We start from the raw sequence: 11,748 nt of genomic DNA on the forward strand, positions 1-11,748 counted from the left end.
CTACACAAAGCACATTGACCTAAATAGATTTTCTGCTGCAGAGTCCGATTTATATACTGTACAACAACAACAACAACAAAAGTTTAACTAAGTGAGTGTGAAGACCTACGTCTTCCCTATGAGAATTAGAGAGTAATAATTTATAATGTGATCAATAAACATACCGAACCACAAAGAAGTAGATACATCCTTGGCCTATCGACAGGTAGAGTTGTAGGCGATCCAAACTGACAAAAGTGATATTAGCAGAAACTGGAAATCTACTCTACGTACCTCCAATTCCCAAACTTGATGAAATTCTCCACGATTCCGAGGCTTGAAAGTTGCTTTCACCTAACATTCCAACAGAAGAGAAACTCGCAAAGAAACGCCGGTCCCACAAGACAGATAGCAAACCTCGTTGTCCTTTGAACAGACACCAGAACGCGGTCGTACAGAAAAGACGGAATATGACGCCTTCATCAGCTTTCCATCGGCATCCTGTACACCAAAAAATGCACACAACACCTACGTTTCCTACAGGTGACTGACCTCTGAAAATGTTGGCATTACAGAAAACAATTTCCACTCAGTATCAGCATTGAACCGCTGAGAAACAACGATATGACTGAGTTTGATAACCATACCTAAAAATATTCGCCACTAAGATGTTTAATTAATCGCAAATTACTCCAAACTCACTTTTTTCTTCCTGACAAGAAGCGGATCCAAAATTCATTATTTCTGGAACCCTATTTGCAGCTAACAACCACGTCATACTTAGATACTATATTGCTCTATAGAATATTTCACCGTTCATTCTTTCTGGCGAAGGAACAACAACCGTAGGCAAGGAGGAAGAAGGCAAGGACGACGGCAAAGATGTGATGCGTAATGTGGCTGTTTCTAGACGATCCAACAGCACATCTGACTCAAGTTGAAGATATTGTGAGCAGTGCAAGTCTGACACGACGTCGCCAATAAACGAATTACTATATTGATACGATGTGGTTACCTGACTGGAATTTCGCAGCCAAAGGAAAGTCCATCATGGACTGTAGGTTGCTTGGCAACTGCCTCGGTAAACCATTCGCGCTCCCAAACTGCTGGCAACTCCTTCAGAAACAACGTGATTGCGCTACTAGAGTCGCGTCACTACTACTGCGTACTTTACGTAGCGAGCGCGAACTATTTCGTCCAGCGAATAAACATAAAGATCTCCCGAATTGGACGCCGGGTGAGAGTGAAAGTCTATGCGAACAATCTACAAAAAAAGGAATTAAGTCTTACGCTTTTCTTATGTGGACAGCTCTGCCTTTTTGGCACGTGGCTTGATGACGAATTCGTCCGGCGTGACGTCGGGAGCCTCTCCACCTAGAGCACTTGTATTTCGAGCCCCATTATCGCAGTCTTTTTTTAGGCGTACTTCCATCCCAAACAAGCTTCACATACGCGGATCTCGAGCCCGTGTTCATCAGCTCAAGAGTCGCAGTGCCGTTCTAAAGGCTTGACTACACGAGAAACCTCAAATACTAAGCCATACCTACCTTCTGAATGTAGATTTGATCTCTTTTCGATTGAACTCGACTACGTCCACCATATCCCGACAAAGGAAGCTATCAAGGATCCCTAAGAGAATTTTGAGATTGAACACGTCAGCGCTTACATAATAAGTATCTCCAATTTCAGATAAACTGATAGCGAGAGACGATTGGACGAGCCTCTCCGTTTCACAGATAAACCAGACGACAACGGAAAAGCACTCCTAGCAAAAAAATAGGCCCTTTTTGGAGAAAACCTCTATTACCTTTACCTTGGCTCTCGCCGTGACTTCAATTGAAGCGGCAGGTTTCTGACCGTCGGCTTCCACCTAGAAAAAAAATTACGTACCTCCTAAGATGAATTTCTCGTTTTACCAAAAAATGTTTGAAACTTTCGCCCACGCTTAGCACCACTTTCATGCTCTTATCGACGGTATTTCGAATGGTGAATTTTTTGACGCTAAACAAAGTCAAACATTGGAGAAAAACCGACGACTTTTTTTTTCTTTTTTCTCTACCTTGTCGAACCCAAAGCGACGCCAGAAAAGTGCACAAAGGGAAGACTGCAGAACAGAAGTTGCTTCCCCTTTTCGCACGTCCCCTCATCAATAATATCATGCTGTTCATTAGAACTCGGCGATTGCGGAAGAAAAGACGTCACTCCTGCTTCTTTATCAGGAAAAGGAGAAAACTCAGTAGGAGAATCAGCAATAAGTGAAAATTGCGGCTATACATATAATATTCAAATGACCCCAGCGCAAAAATCATCTAAAAAGCTTCTAATCACCCGCCGATGAGACGATAACTGACCACTGGCGTCCAAAGCACCGAGACGGCTGCTCCAAGCGCCAAACAAAGTCGTCGGAGAGACGACCGTGCTGTTACTACTCGCTTCAGAACCATCCTTATAAAAAACTACAATAATAAAAGCCTCAATGAGGTTAATACTGTACTTGAAAGTCTGCGTTTTCGTCTCCCTCCTCTGCTGCTATCGCTTCAGCAGCCGGCTTGAATTGAACATTATAGGTCAATCCAAATTCGCCTTAATTAATTAAAAAATTAATAGTAATTCAATTTTGTATCGATGCATTTTTACCGAGGGATTTCGTTCTAGACTCTGTCGCAAAATCTTCGAATGTGACCCCCGATGTCTTCGTTTCGCTGCTACCGAAGGGATCGAGTCGATTTTGTGTTGCCGATGCGATTAGTGTCTTATTTTCTTCCGTTGAGACGTCTGCGTGGTCCGCTTGACTCTTTTCTGATTCCGGCGAGAGGAGAGACAGCGGCGTATCGCATCCCAGCGATACTTTTTCTATAAAACGACACTCCCGATCGGCGTTGCACCCCGGGAAGAAGCGAAAATCACCGTCAAGACTGGAGAAACTGGACGAGAAGCCGTCCATCGCCGAAGCGTTTGAAAACTGAGGTCCCGGACTATCAAAATGAATGCGGGCGTTGTCATTCCCATCGAATCAGAAAGAGGCCAAGAACTCTTGAAATTGGCTCAAGATGGTCCGTTCAGTGATCACCTGAAAAACATGAAGAATGCCTTCGTGAAACAGCGCCATAACACGTATTGTGGCGTGGTGAGCTTGATCATCTGTTCGAATTCGCTCGACAAAGAAGTGCGAAAGAACTACGCTGGACCGCTTGCAGAAGACTTCCAAGAGGAGGATTTCTTTACAGTCGAGCAAGCGAGGAAGGCAGTGGACAGAGAAATCGTCGCAAAGTAAGCTGAAACACTCTAGTAAAATAAACATCTGTAGTCAGAGGTGGAAAAAAATTGAATTAGGTACGAGTTTTCACCGAGTACAGAGTCTTTTTCTAGGGAGGGTTTGACGTTGGATCAAATTTTTGAATTGGCAAAAGCGCTGGACTTCAATCCTCATCTTCATCGTCCTGGCTCATCGGATGGCATGATGACACTGTCGTCGTTTCGCTCCCTTCTGAAGGACTGCCTAGGAAGCAAAAACAAAAGGATCATCGTCAATTACGACATGTCCGTTCTCGAGCAGGAACCGATTTGCCATTTCAGCCCCCTTGGCGGCTATCACGAGGACGAAGACGTGGCCCTGGTGCTCGATACTTGGCAGACGACTCCCGTTGGATGGGTGGCCCTGGAACGACTCTACAACGCCATGAAAACCATTGATCCGGCGTGCGGACAACTTCGCGGCGCGTGTGTATTGAACCTATAATTGAAACCTTTTTTTCTCTCGTCTCCCAACAGTCGCCGTCATTTTAAAATTTAAAATTTAAATCAGTGCAATGCCACAAGCCAATTGTACACACTATAAACAACGTCTATCCGTCCTCTAACACGTCTACTTAGAACAATAAATTATATCCCGCCTAAAACCCCTTGTTTCCCATCCCCTCTTCTCCCAAAATTGATAATATCCCGTCATCTACACCCCTATTGTCCATAATCCTTTTCTCTTCGGGACTGCCTCGTTCGGCTCGTGTGCATCTCCCCCTCTCGCGTCTTTCCTCGCGTTCCCGATCCCTGAACAGCCTGCATGGAGCTACCCATCGTTCCCTGAACGGCTTGCGCCGACGACGACGACGGAATTCCCGCCGTCCGTCGATCCCCCGAAACGCCAACAACAGCATTCTTCGACTCGTGCACGCGCTTGCTTCTCTTCTCCTTATGATTCGGCGGCTCACGCGGATAGTAAGAGTGAAGCGTAGACTGAACTAAAAAAAAAGAACCCTTATACCCCCTAAGAACTTATCCCCCTATTCGTCTCTCTTTACTCGGCGCTGGCTGATGAGGCCCCGGAGCGGAAAACATGTCCTGTCGCCGCGACATCGCCGCCTGAGCGGCGGCGGCGGCGCCAGTCGGCGGCACTTGCCGACTCGTACCCGAACGCTGCATCATCAGATGTTCGGACTTCAAAGGCGCGCTTGTCGGAAGAGGATCGACCATGACACCGGGATACCCGTGTCCAGAAGTATAGGGCATTTGAGCGAGAGGCGGCGCTGCAGCCGCCGCCGGTGGCCCCTGCGCCGCCGCCGCCGCCGCCGCCTTGTCTTTATGTTCTCTATGTTCCCTGTGATCTGGATCGTTCTCGCGGCCACCACCGCCGCCGTGGTGGTGATGGTGATGATGATGACCTCCTCTCTTATCCCCCTGGTGATTTTCTCTGAGTCCGAAGCATTAAAATCATCATTTTTCTTACTTTCAACGTGTTCCAGTCGAAGACGTAGTCGTAGGTGAAGTTCTGTCGATGGAAGAGATTCCGAAAGAGCTGTCGGAGATAGTGATAATCGGGCTTGTCGTCGAATCGGAGCGATCGGCAAAAATTTAGATACGTAGCAAATTCAGCTAAAGGAAAAATCAATTAAATAATAATAATAATAATAATAACATACCAGGAAATCCTTTACAAAGAAAATCAACTGGCGTCGACATTTTCTTCTCGCTGATTCTGTCATATTTCTGCTTTTTTGTCGCCGCCTTGAGCCCCTGCCAAGGCAACGAGCCCAAATTGAAATACATGAGCATATAACCGAGCGACTCCAAATCGTCGCGACGACTTTGCTCTAAGTAACGGACATAAAATAAATAAATAAATAATCCATCTCGACGCCCCCTTACCGATGCCCAGATGCGTATTGATGCTCGCGTAGCGCGCCGTTCCCGTCAAATTCTTGTCCTCTCGATAGGGTATATGTTGATGGGTTCGCGGATCGCGATACTTCTTCGCCAATCCGAAATCGATGATGTAGACGAGATTGCCTTTCTTTCCCAAACCCATGAGAAAGTTATCGGGCTTGATGTCGCGATGAATAAAGTTCTTCGAGTGAACGTACTCCACGCGACTTATCTGCAAAGGGAAGGAGTCCCAGCTGCATCCCAATGAATGCAAACGTGGTATCAATATGCGCCCCTGTCTGTACACTCTACGGATTCCGTCCCCCGTCTACCCAGTCAAAATCAAACGCCGTCTTGTCGCAAATCCTCGCCGCAGGAACCGTCGGTTCCACGGCAACAATCCCCGATCAGTTTCTCAAATGAGAACAAGAGTCCCAGACGGCCTATTAGCATATTTCACAAAGGGGCTCCCTAATGAATGCCTTCGTAACGAAATCAACCAAGCGGGGACAGAAGCCTCGAAGAGGTGGAAAGCGACCAACCCTAACTCTTTCTCTATCGCTTTCTAAATCCTTCGTCGAGGAGGTTCTTACAATATAGGAGAGAAAAAAAGGACAAAAAAGCGTGGGTTTAGGAAATGTTATTAGAGTCCGGGTCCGTCGCGAGGGGAAACCACTGATGGGACGATCGGAAGGCGGGCTAACCCACTTTACCCGCCGCGACACCCAACCCTCAAAAAAATCGTCGAGAGCGAATGTAAGTAAATAGGCGTTGTCCCCCCTTCATATATTCTCACGCGTTCGTTCTCACCAGCTGATCGGCGAGGAGGAGAACGGTTTTCACGCTGAACTTTCGCGAGCAGAAATTAAACAAATCCTCCAAACTCGGTCCGAGAAGTTCCATGACGAGAACGTTGTAGTCGCCTTCGGCGCCGCACCACCTGATGTGGGGAATGCCGACTAGACAGACGCGCGGGGGGAAAGGGGAGGGGGAAAAAAAACGGTCGGTTAGATCGCTCGCGAGCGCGCGAATCGCGTCGTTTTTCTTCTCGTACCACCGCCTTGCATTATTTGTAGAATTTCGCTTCGATGTGAAGCTGTGGGTGGCGCGTGCGGACGCATTCTAGCTTGATTGCCACCTCTTCGCCCGAGTAGACGTTCGTTCCTATAGAAATCGCGGATCAACGACGAAGGGGTGGGGAACGGGGGAGCGAAAAAAAAAACGGGTGGCTCCCTCCTCCCCTTTCATCTTCCCCCCGCTTTCTTTTTCTTTACGTACCGAGGTAGATGTCGCCGAATGAACCGCTGCCTATCTTGCGACCGAGACGGTATTTGTTGCCGACTCGAAGTTCCATTTTTTCGTCGCTTCCTCGTTTAGCGTACGGGCATAAAGACTCGAGAACGAGGGAGGAGTCGGCTCTAGCGAGGCGAATCTTTGTTGGATTCGCTTCGAACACTTTCGAGTGGCTTACTAGAGTCCTTTAGCCACGCGGACGAGAAGCGACGACGACGGATGGACGAGATTTCGACGGATACCAACGACGAAAGACGAAGAACAACAAAGAGTAGCTCAATAGGAATGGCCCGTATAAGCGTCGTCATCAACCACTAAATGCATTACATACATTCAATATGACCCGAAGCGTCGAAAGTACCCAAAGGAAAAACTTTGCTAACGCAGCGTTTCAGCGCGGAAGCAAATGCATTATTTCATTATAAAAAGTTTTCATATATAAGGCAAGAGAGCACTTCCGCCACGCACCCAGATTTCGATCATGAATACAAGAAAACTTTTATGGTATAACACTAATCAAGAAAGACTGATGAAAAATTGCGGTCAGTCTTCACTCTGATTTAATGCGTGGGGCTGTGGTCTATTACCTGTCTAATTCAATTTGTCATTATGCGTGGATAGCTAGCTACACAGTATAAAATAGCCATACAAACGAAAAACATTTACATATTAGCCTCCAAAGTGACAACGTCTTCGGGCAAAGTCCAACCACAAAGTAAATCAGCGACAACATTCATTCTATCCTGGCCCCAAATTACGTACGGACTTCCGTTAACCTGGAAGCTAGGAACTCCAATCACTCCAGCAGAAATAGCTCTGAAACGCGGAAGTCATATCGCGTAACGAAACTCCCAGCCACGTTACCTAGCAACGTTGACCCTGAGCTGCTCTTTGGTCTCTGGTTTTTGAGCCTCAGCCAGCAATCCCTTCCCATCGAATCCAGACTCGTCAAGCAAACGGCATAACACCTATAAAATGTACGTATAACCAAGCATGTATGTGCGAACCCTCCTACATCTTCTTTCGATATGTCTCGATCGTCAACCCAAGCGGCTTTGTCTAAATTAGGTTCTGTCTCTCTTAGGCATGCGACGTCTCGTTTCGAACTCACATATCGTGTCTCTTAGTCTGTCGCTTTTTTCCACGAGAGCGACGCGAAGGGCCGATACGCTTCGAATGGGAAACGTGCTTGGTGTTCGAAATGGGACATGTCCCGCATCGGCAATCCAATCCTGTAGGTCCTGTTCTCCGTATGCCCGCTTGATTTCAGGCACTTCTAAGAGAGGAACCTAGAAGAGCGCTAGAGAGAGATACGTCTGTCGGCCAGACCAGGTGCTCACAACTGGAGTGCCCAATCTCTTTGAATAGAGCCCCAACGAGAATGGGTACCCACTCCACTGTCACATCAATGGGAGCTAGGCTCTTCAACAGACCATAGATCTAAGATTAATAAATAATAAAATATATTATATTGAAATTCTAAGAAACTGCAGTACTTTCTGGCTCCTAAATAGCTCCACGGGCTCGAAAAGTCGTAGTAGAAAGTCAGGTGACCCTTCCGTCCGACGTCAGGAAATGCCAATCGAAGTGGACTCGCACTCTCGTTTCCAAGCACTCTCTCCACAAAATGCATTCTATCGGACTCCCCAATACAAACGATCATTAACCCAGAAACTAGACAGCAAAAAATAATAAAAATAATACTAATACCCCGGTCTCCCTACCTCGGCACGCCAAACGCTCCCCTAGTAAACGCCTCGTGTGTATTCTGCTTCAGACTTTCTCTCCCCTGCTCAATCTGCTGACGAATGTCCGAAAAACTCCATCCAATCGATGCTGCGATGGATTGCAGCACTTGGCTATCAGTGACATCAGCGTGCTTTTGCCAGTACGCTTCATAGAGAGAATGAGTGAGTTTCACTCTGAGACCGCTGTCTGGTTCGGTCGATGCAATCAAGCGCATCGCATTCAACGTTTTCTGTGGATGACTAGCCGGAACAGTCAGCGATAAGCCGTTTCTCTTCATGCTCAGCATAAAATCTAAAGGAGAATCATTTCTTCTGTTTTCTCTTTGGAAGTCTCTACCTTTCGTCAATAGCCTGCGCTTCGCCTGCGGCATGACAGAGTACGCCGAGCCGTCCTTGCCTTGGGGAGCACGCGAGAGGTCGTAAAGCCCGCCTAGGTTGAGTTTGGAGCGAGTGGAATCGAGCGAAGGCGTTTGGTCTTACCTAGGAGGACTGGACGCCATTTGATCGATGCATTTGTTCTGCGAGCAAGATTTTCAACTATTCTGCTTGCAGCGTAAGCAAAAGGACAAACGATGTCGTAGTAGAACACGAATTCCTTCATGACTTGCGCGCTTTACTGTAGCAAATAACAGCGATTGGGTTATGACGTCACATGCAGCTCTTCTCAAACGGACGAAGTCGATTTTATAAACGAACTGTCTTCAGCTTGACTGTCAAACAGTCCGCTAGTCTCGGTCTCCTCCTTCATGGACTTTTTTGGCAATTGTGACGAAGCAGCTCGACGTTTTTCTTTGTTCAGTCTCCCTTTATTAGTCGAGTTGCGGGAGAAGTATCGTGCATAAATATGGTTTGCGTTGAAAAGTAAAATAAAGGCAATGCCCCACTGAAAAAAATCGACGGGTTTGCTAGCAATTTATCAATCCAGTAATGTAGACTTTACCTGTAAGAATGTCATCATGAGGCTGTCCACTTCGAACGTGTACCAGTCAGGTACATCTTTGATGTGTCTACTATCCACCAGATGAGTACTGTCAATCCAACGAGAGGAGTCACAATCCTGCGCATATGGGATTAGGAGAATGCAGTGGTCAGTTCTAAGAAAAAGTTTATACATTATTGCGAAGTTCCACGCTTTGCGAAGTTTCCAGTCGTCCGTACCAAACTAATAACAAGGGGTTTTTATTAGTATTTAATTAATTAATTAAGAGGTGCTCAAACCGAACCTCATTCACACAAACGGCCCGAAACCTATCAGCGCCGAATTTGACGACCAATCCGACCAGCATCAGACCGCTTGGAATTAGTGCAAAAGACCAAACTTCGTCCTAAAAGAAATAAAGATAAATCCATAGTCTACGTAGCTGACATTACCTGACCAACGAGGTAGTTCACGTCTAGAGCTGATGGTGCGCCTATGCCAAACGTTACAATAGTCACAACAATAGCAGAAACGATTCGAGACACTAGGTAAATAGTGGTTATCAGAGTATTGACAAATACAGTGTACCACCTCCCATATTCTCCAAGACAAGAGCAAGAAGTTCGAAAGTTGCTATGAGAGAGCTGAATCCGGCAAAAGCCAAGGATAGAAAGAATAGCACAGCCAAAAAACGCCCAGCTGTCATTTCCGCATACAACAACGGCATCCTTCCAAAACAAATGTCAACTAACGGCATGCGCGGAGGATCTCGTACCATATAAAAGTCAATCCAGTGGCCGCTGGTCCACTGTCCTTCAATATAGGCACTATTTCGCGTCTTGTGTATCCCGTTAGACTGAGCACAGAGAAGACGTTGCAGAACGTCATGATGCCACAACAAAGACTGCAAGACAACGCGACTGTATGTATCTATTTGCTGGTTAGCCTCTAACTAACCTAACAAAATTATTTGCAATCGGGGTCACAGTTCCCATAGAAACGATTCCGTCGTGTCTTCTCATATAAGTAGCATATGTAAGAAATAATCCATCTCCGGCACCTTGACACGCATGTTGGATGATTCTCTATCAATAGCCCTCCCTTTACCTGTATCCCAAGCATTCTGCGTTACGGCATCGATCCACGCTTGTGGCGTTTTCAACACACCTGGTCGTATTCAACGACAATTAAAAACACAAGTCGAAGATTTTCTACTTACTCCAGTCAGGGGAAAATAGATAGGTAATGCCTTCGTAGGCGTACTGAAGACTGAGTGCCCACGCCGTAGAAAATAGCACAATAACGAGTAGCAAAGGAACGATGATTTTGTTGATAGTTTCAATTGTCTTGACTCCTTTTATTATAGAGATTCCCGCTAGCACACATCCGATGGCGTGGCAGACAATTGGCCAGTTGCTATCCTAAGGAAAATATATACGATTTGTTCTAATTATGAGAAGGAATTAATTGACTTGAAGATAATCCCACTCTGTACGAGACTCGTTTAGCGTTGTGGGAAGGCTATTAAAGCAACTAAAAGCCGTGTAGTAGAAACACCAGCCTACAATAACCGCATAGTATCCCCTAATGTAGATGAAATAACTCTGTGACAGTCGACGACAATCAGCGGAATTCTTACGCAACGCCTAAGGTAGCAATTGCCATCCATCCGCCCATCCAGACGTACCAAGGCCCGTGGAAGTGCTCAAACGCTCCCACGACCGTCTTACGGCTGTATCTTCCGACGGCGTACTCAATGAGAATGACCGGTATGGACCAAACCCACAAGCCAAGGGCCCAGACGAGAAGAAACGCCAATCCACCTAAGGAAGCACCGTCTCATTTGACGCTTCTTTGACGACGAACTAACCTACCTTCTTCTCCACTATTCTGAGCAACGATTCGAGGAAAACGCCATATATTCCCCGTTCCAATGACGCAACCCAAGCAGGACAAAACCAAGCCCAACTTGGACTTGAACATAGGCTAAGAGACAATCGCAGTCTCTAGAATACAATTTTTTTTCCGGACAGACTAACCGTTTCTGGAGGATCATCGTCGACACCGCCCATGTTGTCTTGCGAGGCACGTGAACGGAGGCGAGAATGAGCCGCAGTGTGAGTACAGCCCACGTGGATACACCGTGATCACAGAAAACACCCAAGAGGTAATTCAAAATAATTTATTGACAATAAATCCTATCCTACACGCAAGTGATTCGTTTTTTACCTAACACTAACAGGTGGCAATGCATTTGCTATGAGCAGCTGACTGTCATGTGGCAGCTGATCAGGAAAAACAACACTAAACTCAACAATAAGGTCTCCTCGCGTTGACGGATCTTTCGAATACGGCAGACCACATCCAGGTACCACAATAGTGCTACCCGGCTTGACAACAGAATGACAATCGACAGGTACACGAACCCCTGGCTCGAGAGCCGGCACCTCTACGCTGCATCCCAATAGCGCGTCCCGAAGCCCAATATTAGCAACGTAGCGCACGTCACTGCCCTCTCGCTTGAAAACCGGATGCGGTTTGTCGCGAATTGTGAATACAATGTCCGCAGGTATTCGACCGGGGTATTGATCGCCCGCCTCGGGAAACGTAACGCGCGTTCCCGCTTTCCAACCCTTTCTCACCGTCACCGTGAGGACGTTCTCTTCGCCG

The 11,748-nt window shown here is 46.7% G+C and overlaps 5 protein-coding genes and 1 long non-coding RNA gene across 6 annotated transcripts; 1 reads left to right on the forward strand and 5 right to left on the reverse strand.

Moving 5' to 3' along the window:
- Positions 1 to 24: 24 nt before the first annotated feature.
- On the reverse strand, positions 25 to 2,939 carry LOC136184094 (uncharacterized). The gene is made up of 20 exons (XM_065970939.1): positions 2,887 to 2,939; positions 2,617 to 2,832; positions 2,474 to 2,562; positions 2,308 to 2,424; positions 2,039 to 2,247; positions 1,896 to 1,980; positions 1,793 to 1,849; positions 1,646 to 1,744; positions 1,527 to 1,595; positions 1,406 to 1,478; positions 1,295 to 1,353; positions 1,149 to 1,243; positions 995 to 1,095; positions 793 to 942; positions 682 to 741; positions 532 to 626; positions 397 to 480; positions 274 to 333; positions 165 to 227; positions 25 to 116 (listed from the first exon to the last, which is right to left on the reverse strand). The coding sequence occupies exons 1-20, from the start codon at positions 2,921 to 2,923 to the stop codon at positions 84 to 86; spliced, it is 1,851 nt and encodes a 616-aa protein (XP_065827011.1). The 5' UTR covers positions 2,924 to 2,939; the 3' UTR covers positions 25 to 83.
- Positions 2,940 to 2,962: 23 nt separating this feature from the next.
- LOC136184100 (uncharacterized) lies at positions 2,963 to 4,206 on the forward strand. The gene is made up of 2 exons (XM_065970945.1): positions 2,963 to 3,249; positions 3,349 to 4,206. Exons 1-2 carry the CDS (start codon positions 2,963 to 2,965, stop codon positions 3,716 to 3,718), a joined length of 657 nt encoding a protein of 218 aa, XP_065827017.1. The 3' UTR covers positions 3,719 to 4,206.
- On the reverse strand, positions 3,757 to 6,698 carry LOC136184096 (casein kinase I-like). Its single transcript, XM_065970940.1, is given in 10 exon segments — positions 3,757 to 4,217; positions 4,278 to 4,653; positions 4,703 to 4,848; positions 4,896 to 5,066; positions 5,122 to 5,350; positions 5,929 to 6,077; positions 6,173 to 6,187; positions 6,190 to 6,282; positions 6,397 to 6,536; positions 6,590 to 6,698. Coding segments are annotated over 9 exon segments (1,536 nt in total). The 5' UTR covers positions 6,473 to 6,536; positions 6,590 to 6,698; the 3' UTR covers positions 3,757 to 3,936.
- A 308-nt stretch (positions 6,699 to 7,006) lies between these two features.
- Positions 7,007 to 7,851, reverse strand: LOC136200247 (uncharacterized). Its single transcript, XR_010673320.1, has 5 exons — positions 7,752 to 7,851; positions 7,523 to 7,700; positions 7,427 to 7,470; positions 7,276 to 7,379; positions 7,007 to 7,227 (listed from the first exon to the last, which is right to left on the reverse strand). It is a non-coding gene; the product is annotated as an uncharacterized lncRNA (long non-coding RNA).
- Positions 7,852 to 7,922: 71 nt separating this feature from the next.
- Positions 7,923 to 8,914, reverse strand: LOC136200242 (2-hydroxychromene-2-carboxylate isomerase-like). The gene is made up of 4 exons (XM_065990595.1): positions 8,640 to 8,914; positions 8,497 to 8,589; positions 8,136 to 8,451; positions 7,923 to 8,085 (listed from the first exon to the last, which is right to left on the reverse strand). Exons 1-4 carry the CDS (start codon positions 8,758 to 8,760, stop codon positions 8,046 to 8,048), a joined length of 570 nt encoding a protein of 189 aa, XP_065846667.1. The 5' UTR covers positions 8,761 to 8,914; the 3' UTR covers positions 7,923 to 8,045.
- Positions 8,915 to 8,944: 30 nt separating this feature from the next.
- On the reverse strand, positions 8,945 to 11,742 carry LOC136184090 (uncharacterized sodium-dependent transporter HI_0736-like). Its single transcript, XM_065970935.1, has 14 exons — positions 11,118 to 11,742; positions 10,953 to 11,064; positions 10,718 to 10,901; positions 10,551 to 10,662; positions 10,298 to 10,499; positions 10,186 to 10,245; positions 10,036 to 10,138; positions 9,854 to 9,982; positions 9,670 to 9,806; positions 9,531 to 9,622; positions 9,383 to 9,484; positions 9,272 to 9,321; positions 9,100 to 9,216; positions 8,945 to 9,042 (listed from the first exon to the last, which is right to left on the reverse strand). The coding sequence occupies exons 1-13, from the start codon at positions 11,148 to 11,150 to the stop codon at positions 9,114 to 9,116; spliced, it is 1,419 nt and encodes a 472-aa protein (XP_065827007.1). The 5' UTR covers positions 11,151 to 11,742; the 3' UTR covers positions 8,945 to 9,042; positions 9,100 to 9,113.
- Between the last annotated feature and the right edge of the window lie 6 nt (positions 11,743 to 11,748).

The sequence above is a fragment of the Oscarella lobularis genome, chromosome 2 (genome assembly GCF_947507565.1).
Source record: "Oscarella lobularis chromosome 2, ooOscLobu1.1, whole genome shotgun sequence".
Lineage (NCBI taxonomy): Eukaryota > Metazoa > Porifera > Homoscleromorpha > Homosclerophorida > Oscarellidae > Oscarella > Oscarella lobularis.

What these genes read in the sequence shown, in the direction of transcription:
- LOC136200242 (XM_065990595.1), bottom strand. Translation starts at nt 8,760, where the DNA reads ATGAAGGAATTCGTGTTCTACTACGACATCGTTTGTCCTTTTGCTTAC. An exon ending in ATGGCGTCCAGTCCTCCTAG is followed by an intron (nt 8,590 to 8,639) that starts GTAAGACCAAAC and finishes AACTCAACCTAG; the next exon opens with GCGGGCTTTACGACCTCTCG. An exon ending in GGAGCGTTTGGCGTGCCGAG is followed by an intron (nt 8,086 to 8,135) that starts GTAGGGAGACCG and finishes TTTGCTGTCTAG; the next exon opens with TTTCTGGGTTAATGATCGTT.
- LOC136184090 (XM_065970935.1), bottom strand. Translation starts at nt 11,150, where the DNA reads ATGGGCGGTGTCGACGATGATCCTCCAGAAACG. An exon ending in ATTGCTACCTTAGGCGTTGC is followed by an intron (nt 10,663 to 10,717) that starts GTAAGAATTCCG and finishes CATCTACATTAG; the next exon opens with GGGATACTATGCGGTTATTG. An exon ending in TCTATTTTCCCCTGACTGGA is followed by an intron (nt 10,246 to 10,297) that starts GTAAGTAGAAAA and finishes GAATACGACCAG; the next exon opens with GTGTGTTGAAAACGCCACAA.
- LOC136184100 (XM_065970945.1), top strand. Translation starts at nt 2,963, where the DNA reads ATGAATGCGGGCGTTGTCATTCCCATCGAATCAGAAAGAGGCCAAGAA. An exon ending in GACAGAGAAATCGTCGCAAA is followed by an intron (nt 3,250 to 3,348) that starts GTAAGCTGAAAC and finishes GTCTTTTTCTAG; the next exon opens with GGAGGGTTTGACGTTGGATC.
- LOC136184094 (XM_065970939.1), bottom strand. Translation starts at nt 2,923, where the DNA reads ATGGACGGCTTCTCGTCCAGTTTCTCCAGTCTTGACG. An exon ending in TAATGCCAACATTTTCAGAG is followed by an intron (nt 481 to 531) that starts GTCAGTCACCTG and finishes TTTGGTGTACAG; the next exon opens with GATGCCGATGGAAAGCTGAT. An exon ending in ATCAAGTTTGGGAATTGGAG is followed by an intron (nt 228 to 273) that starts GTACGTAGAGTA and finishes CACTTTTGTCAG; the next exon opens with TTTGGATCGCCTACAACTCT.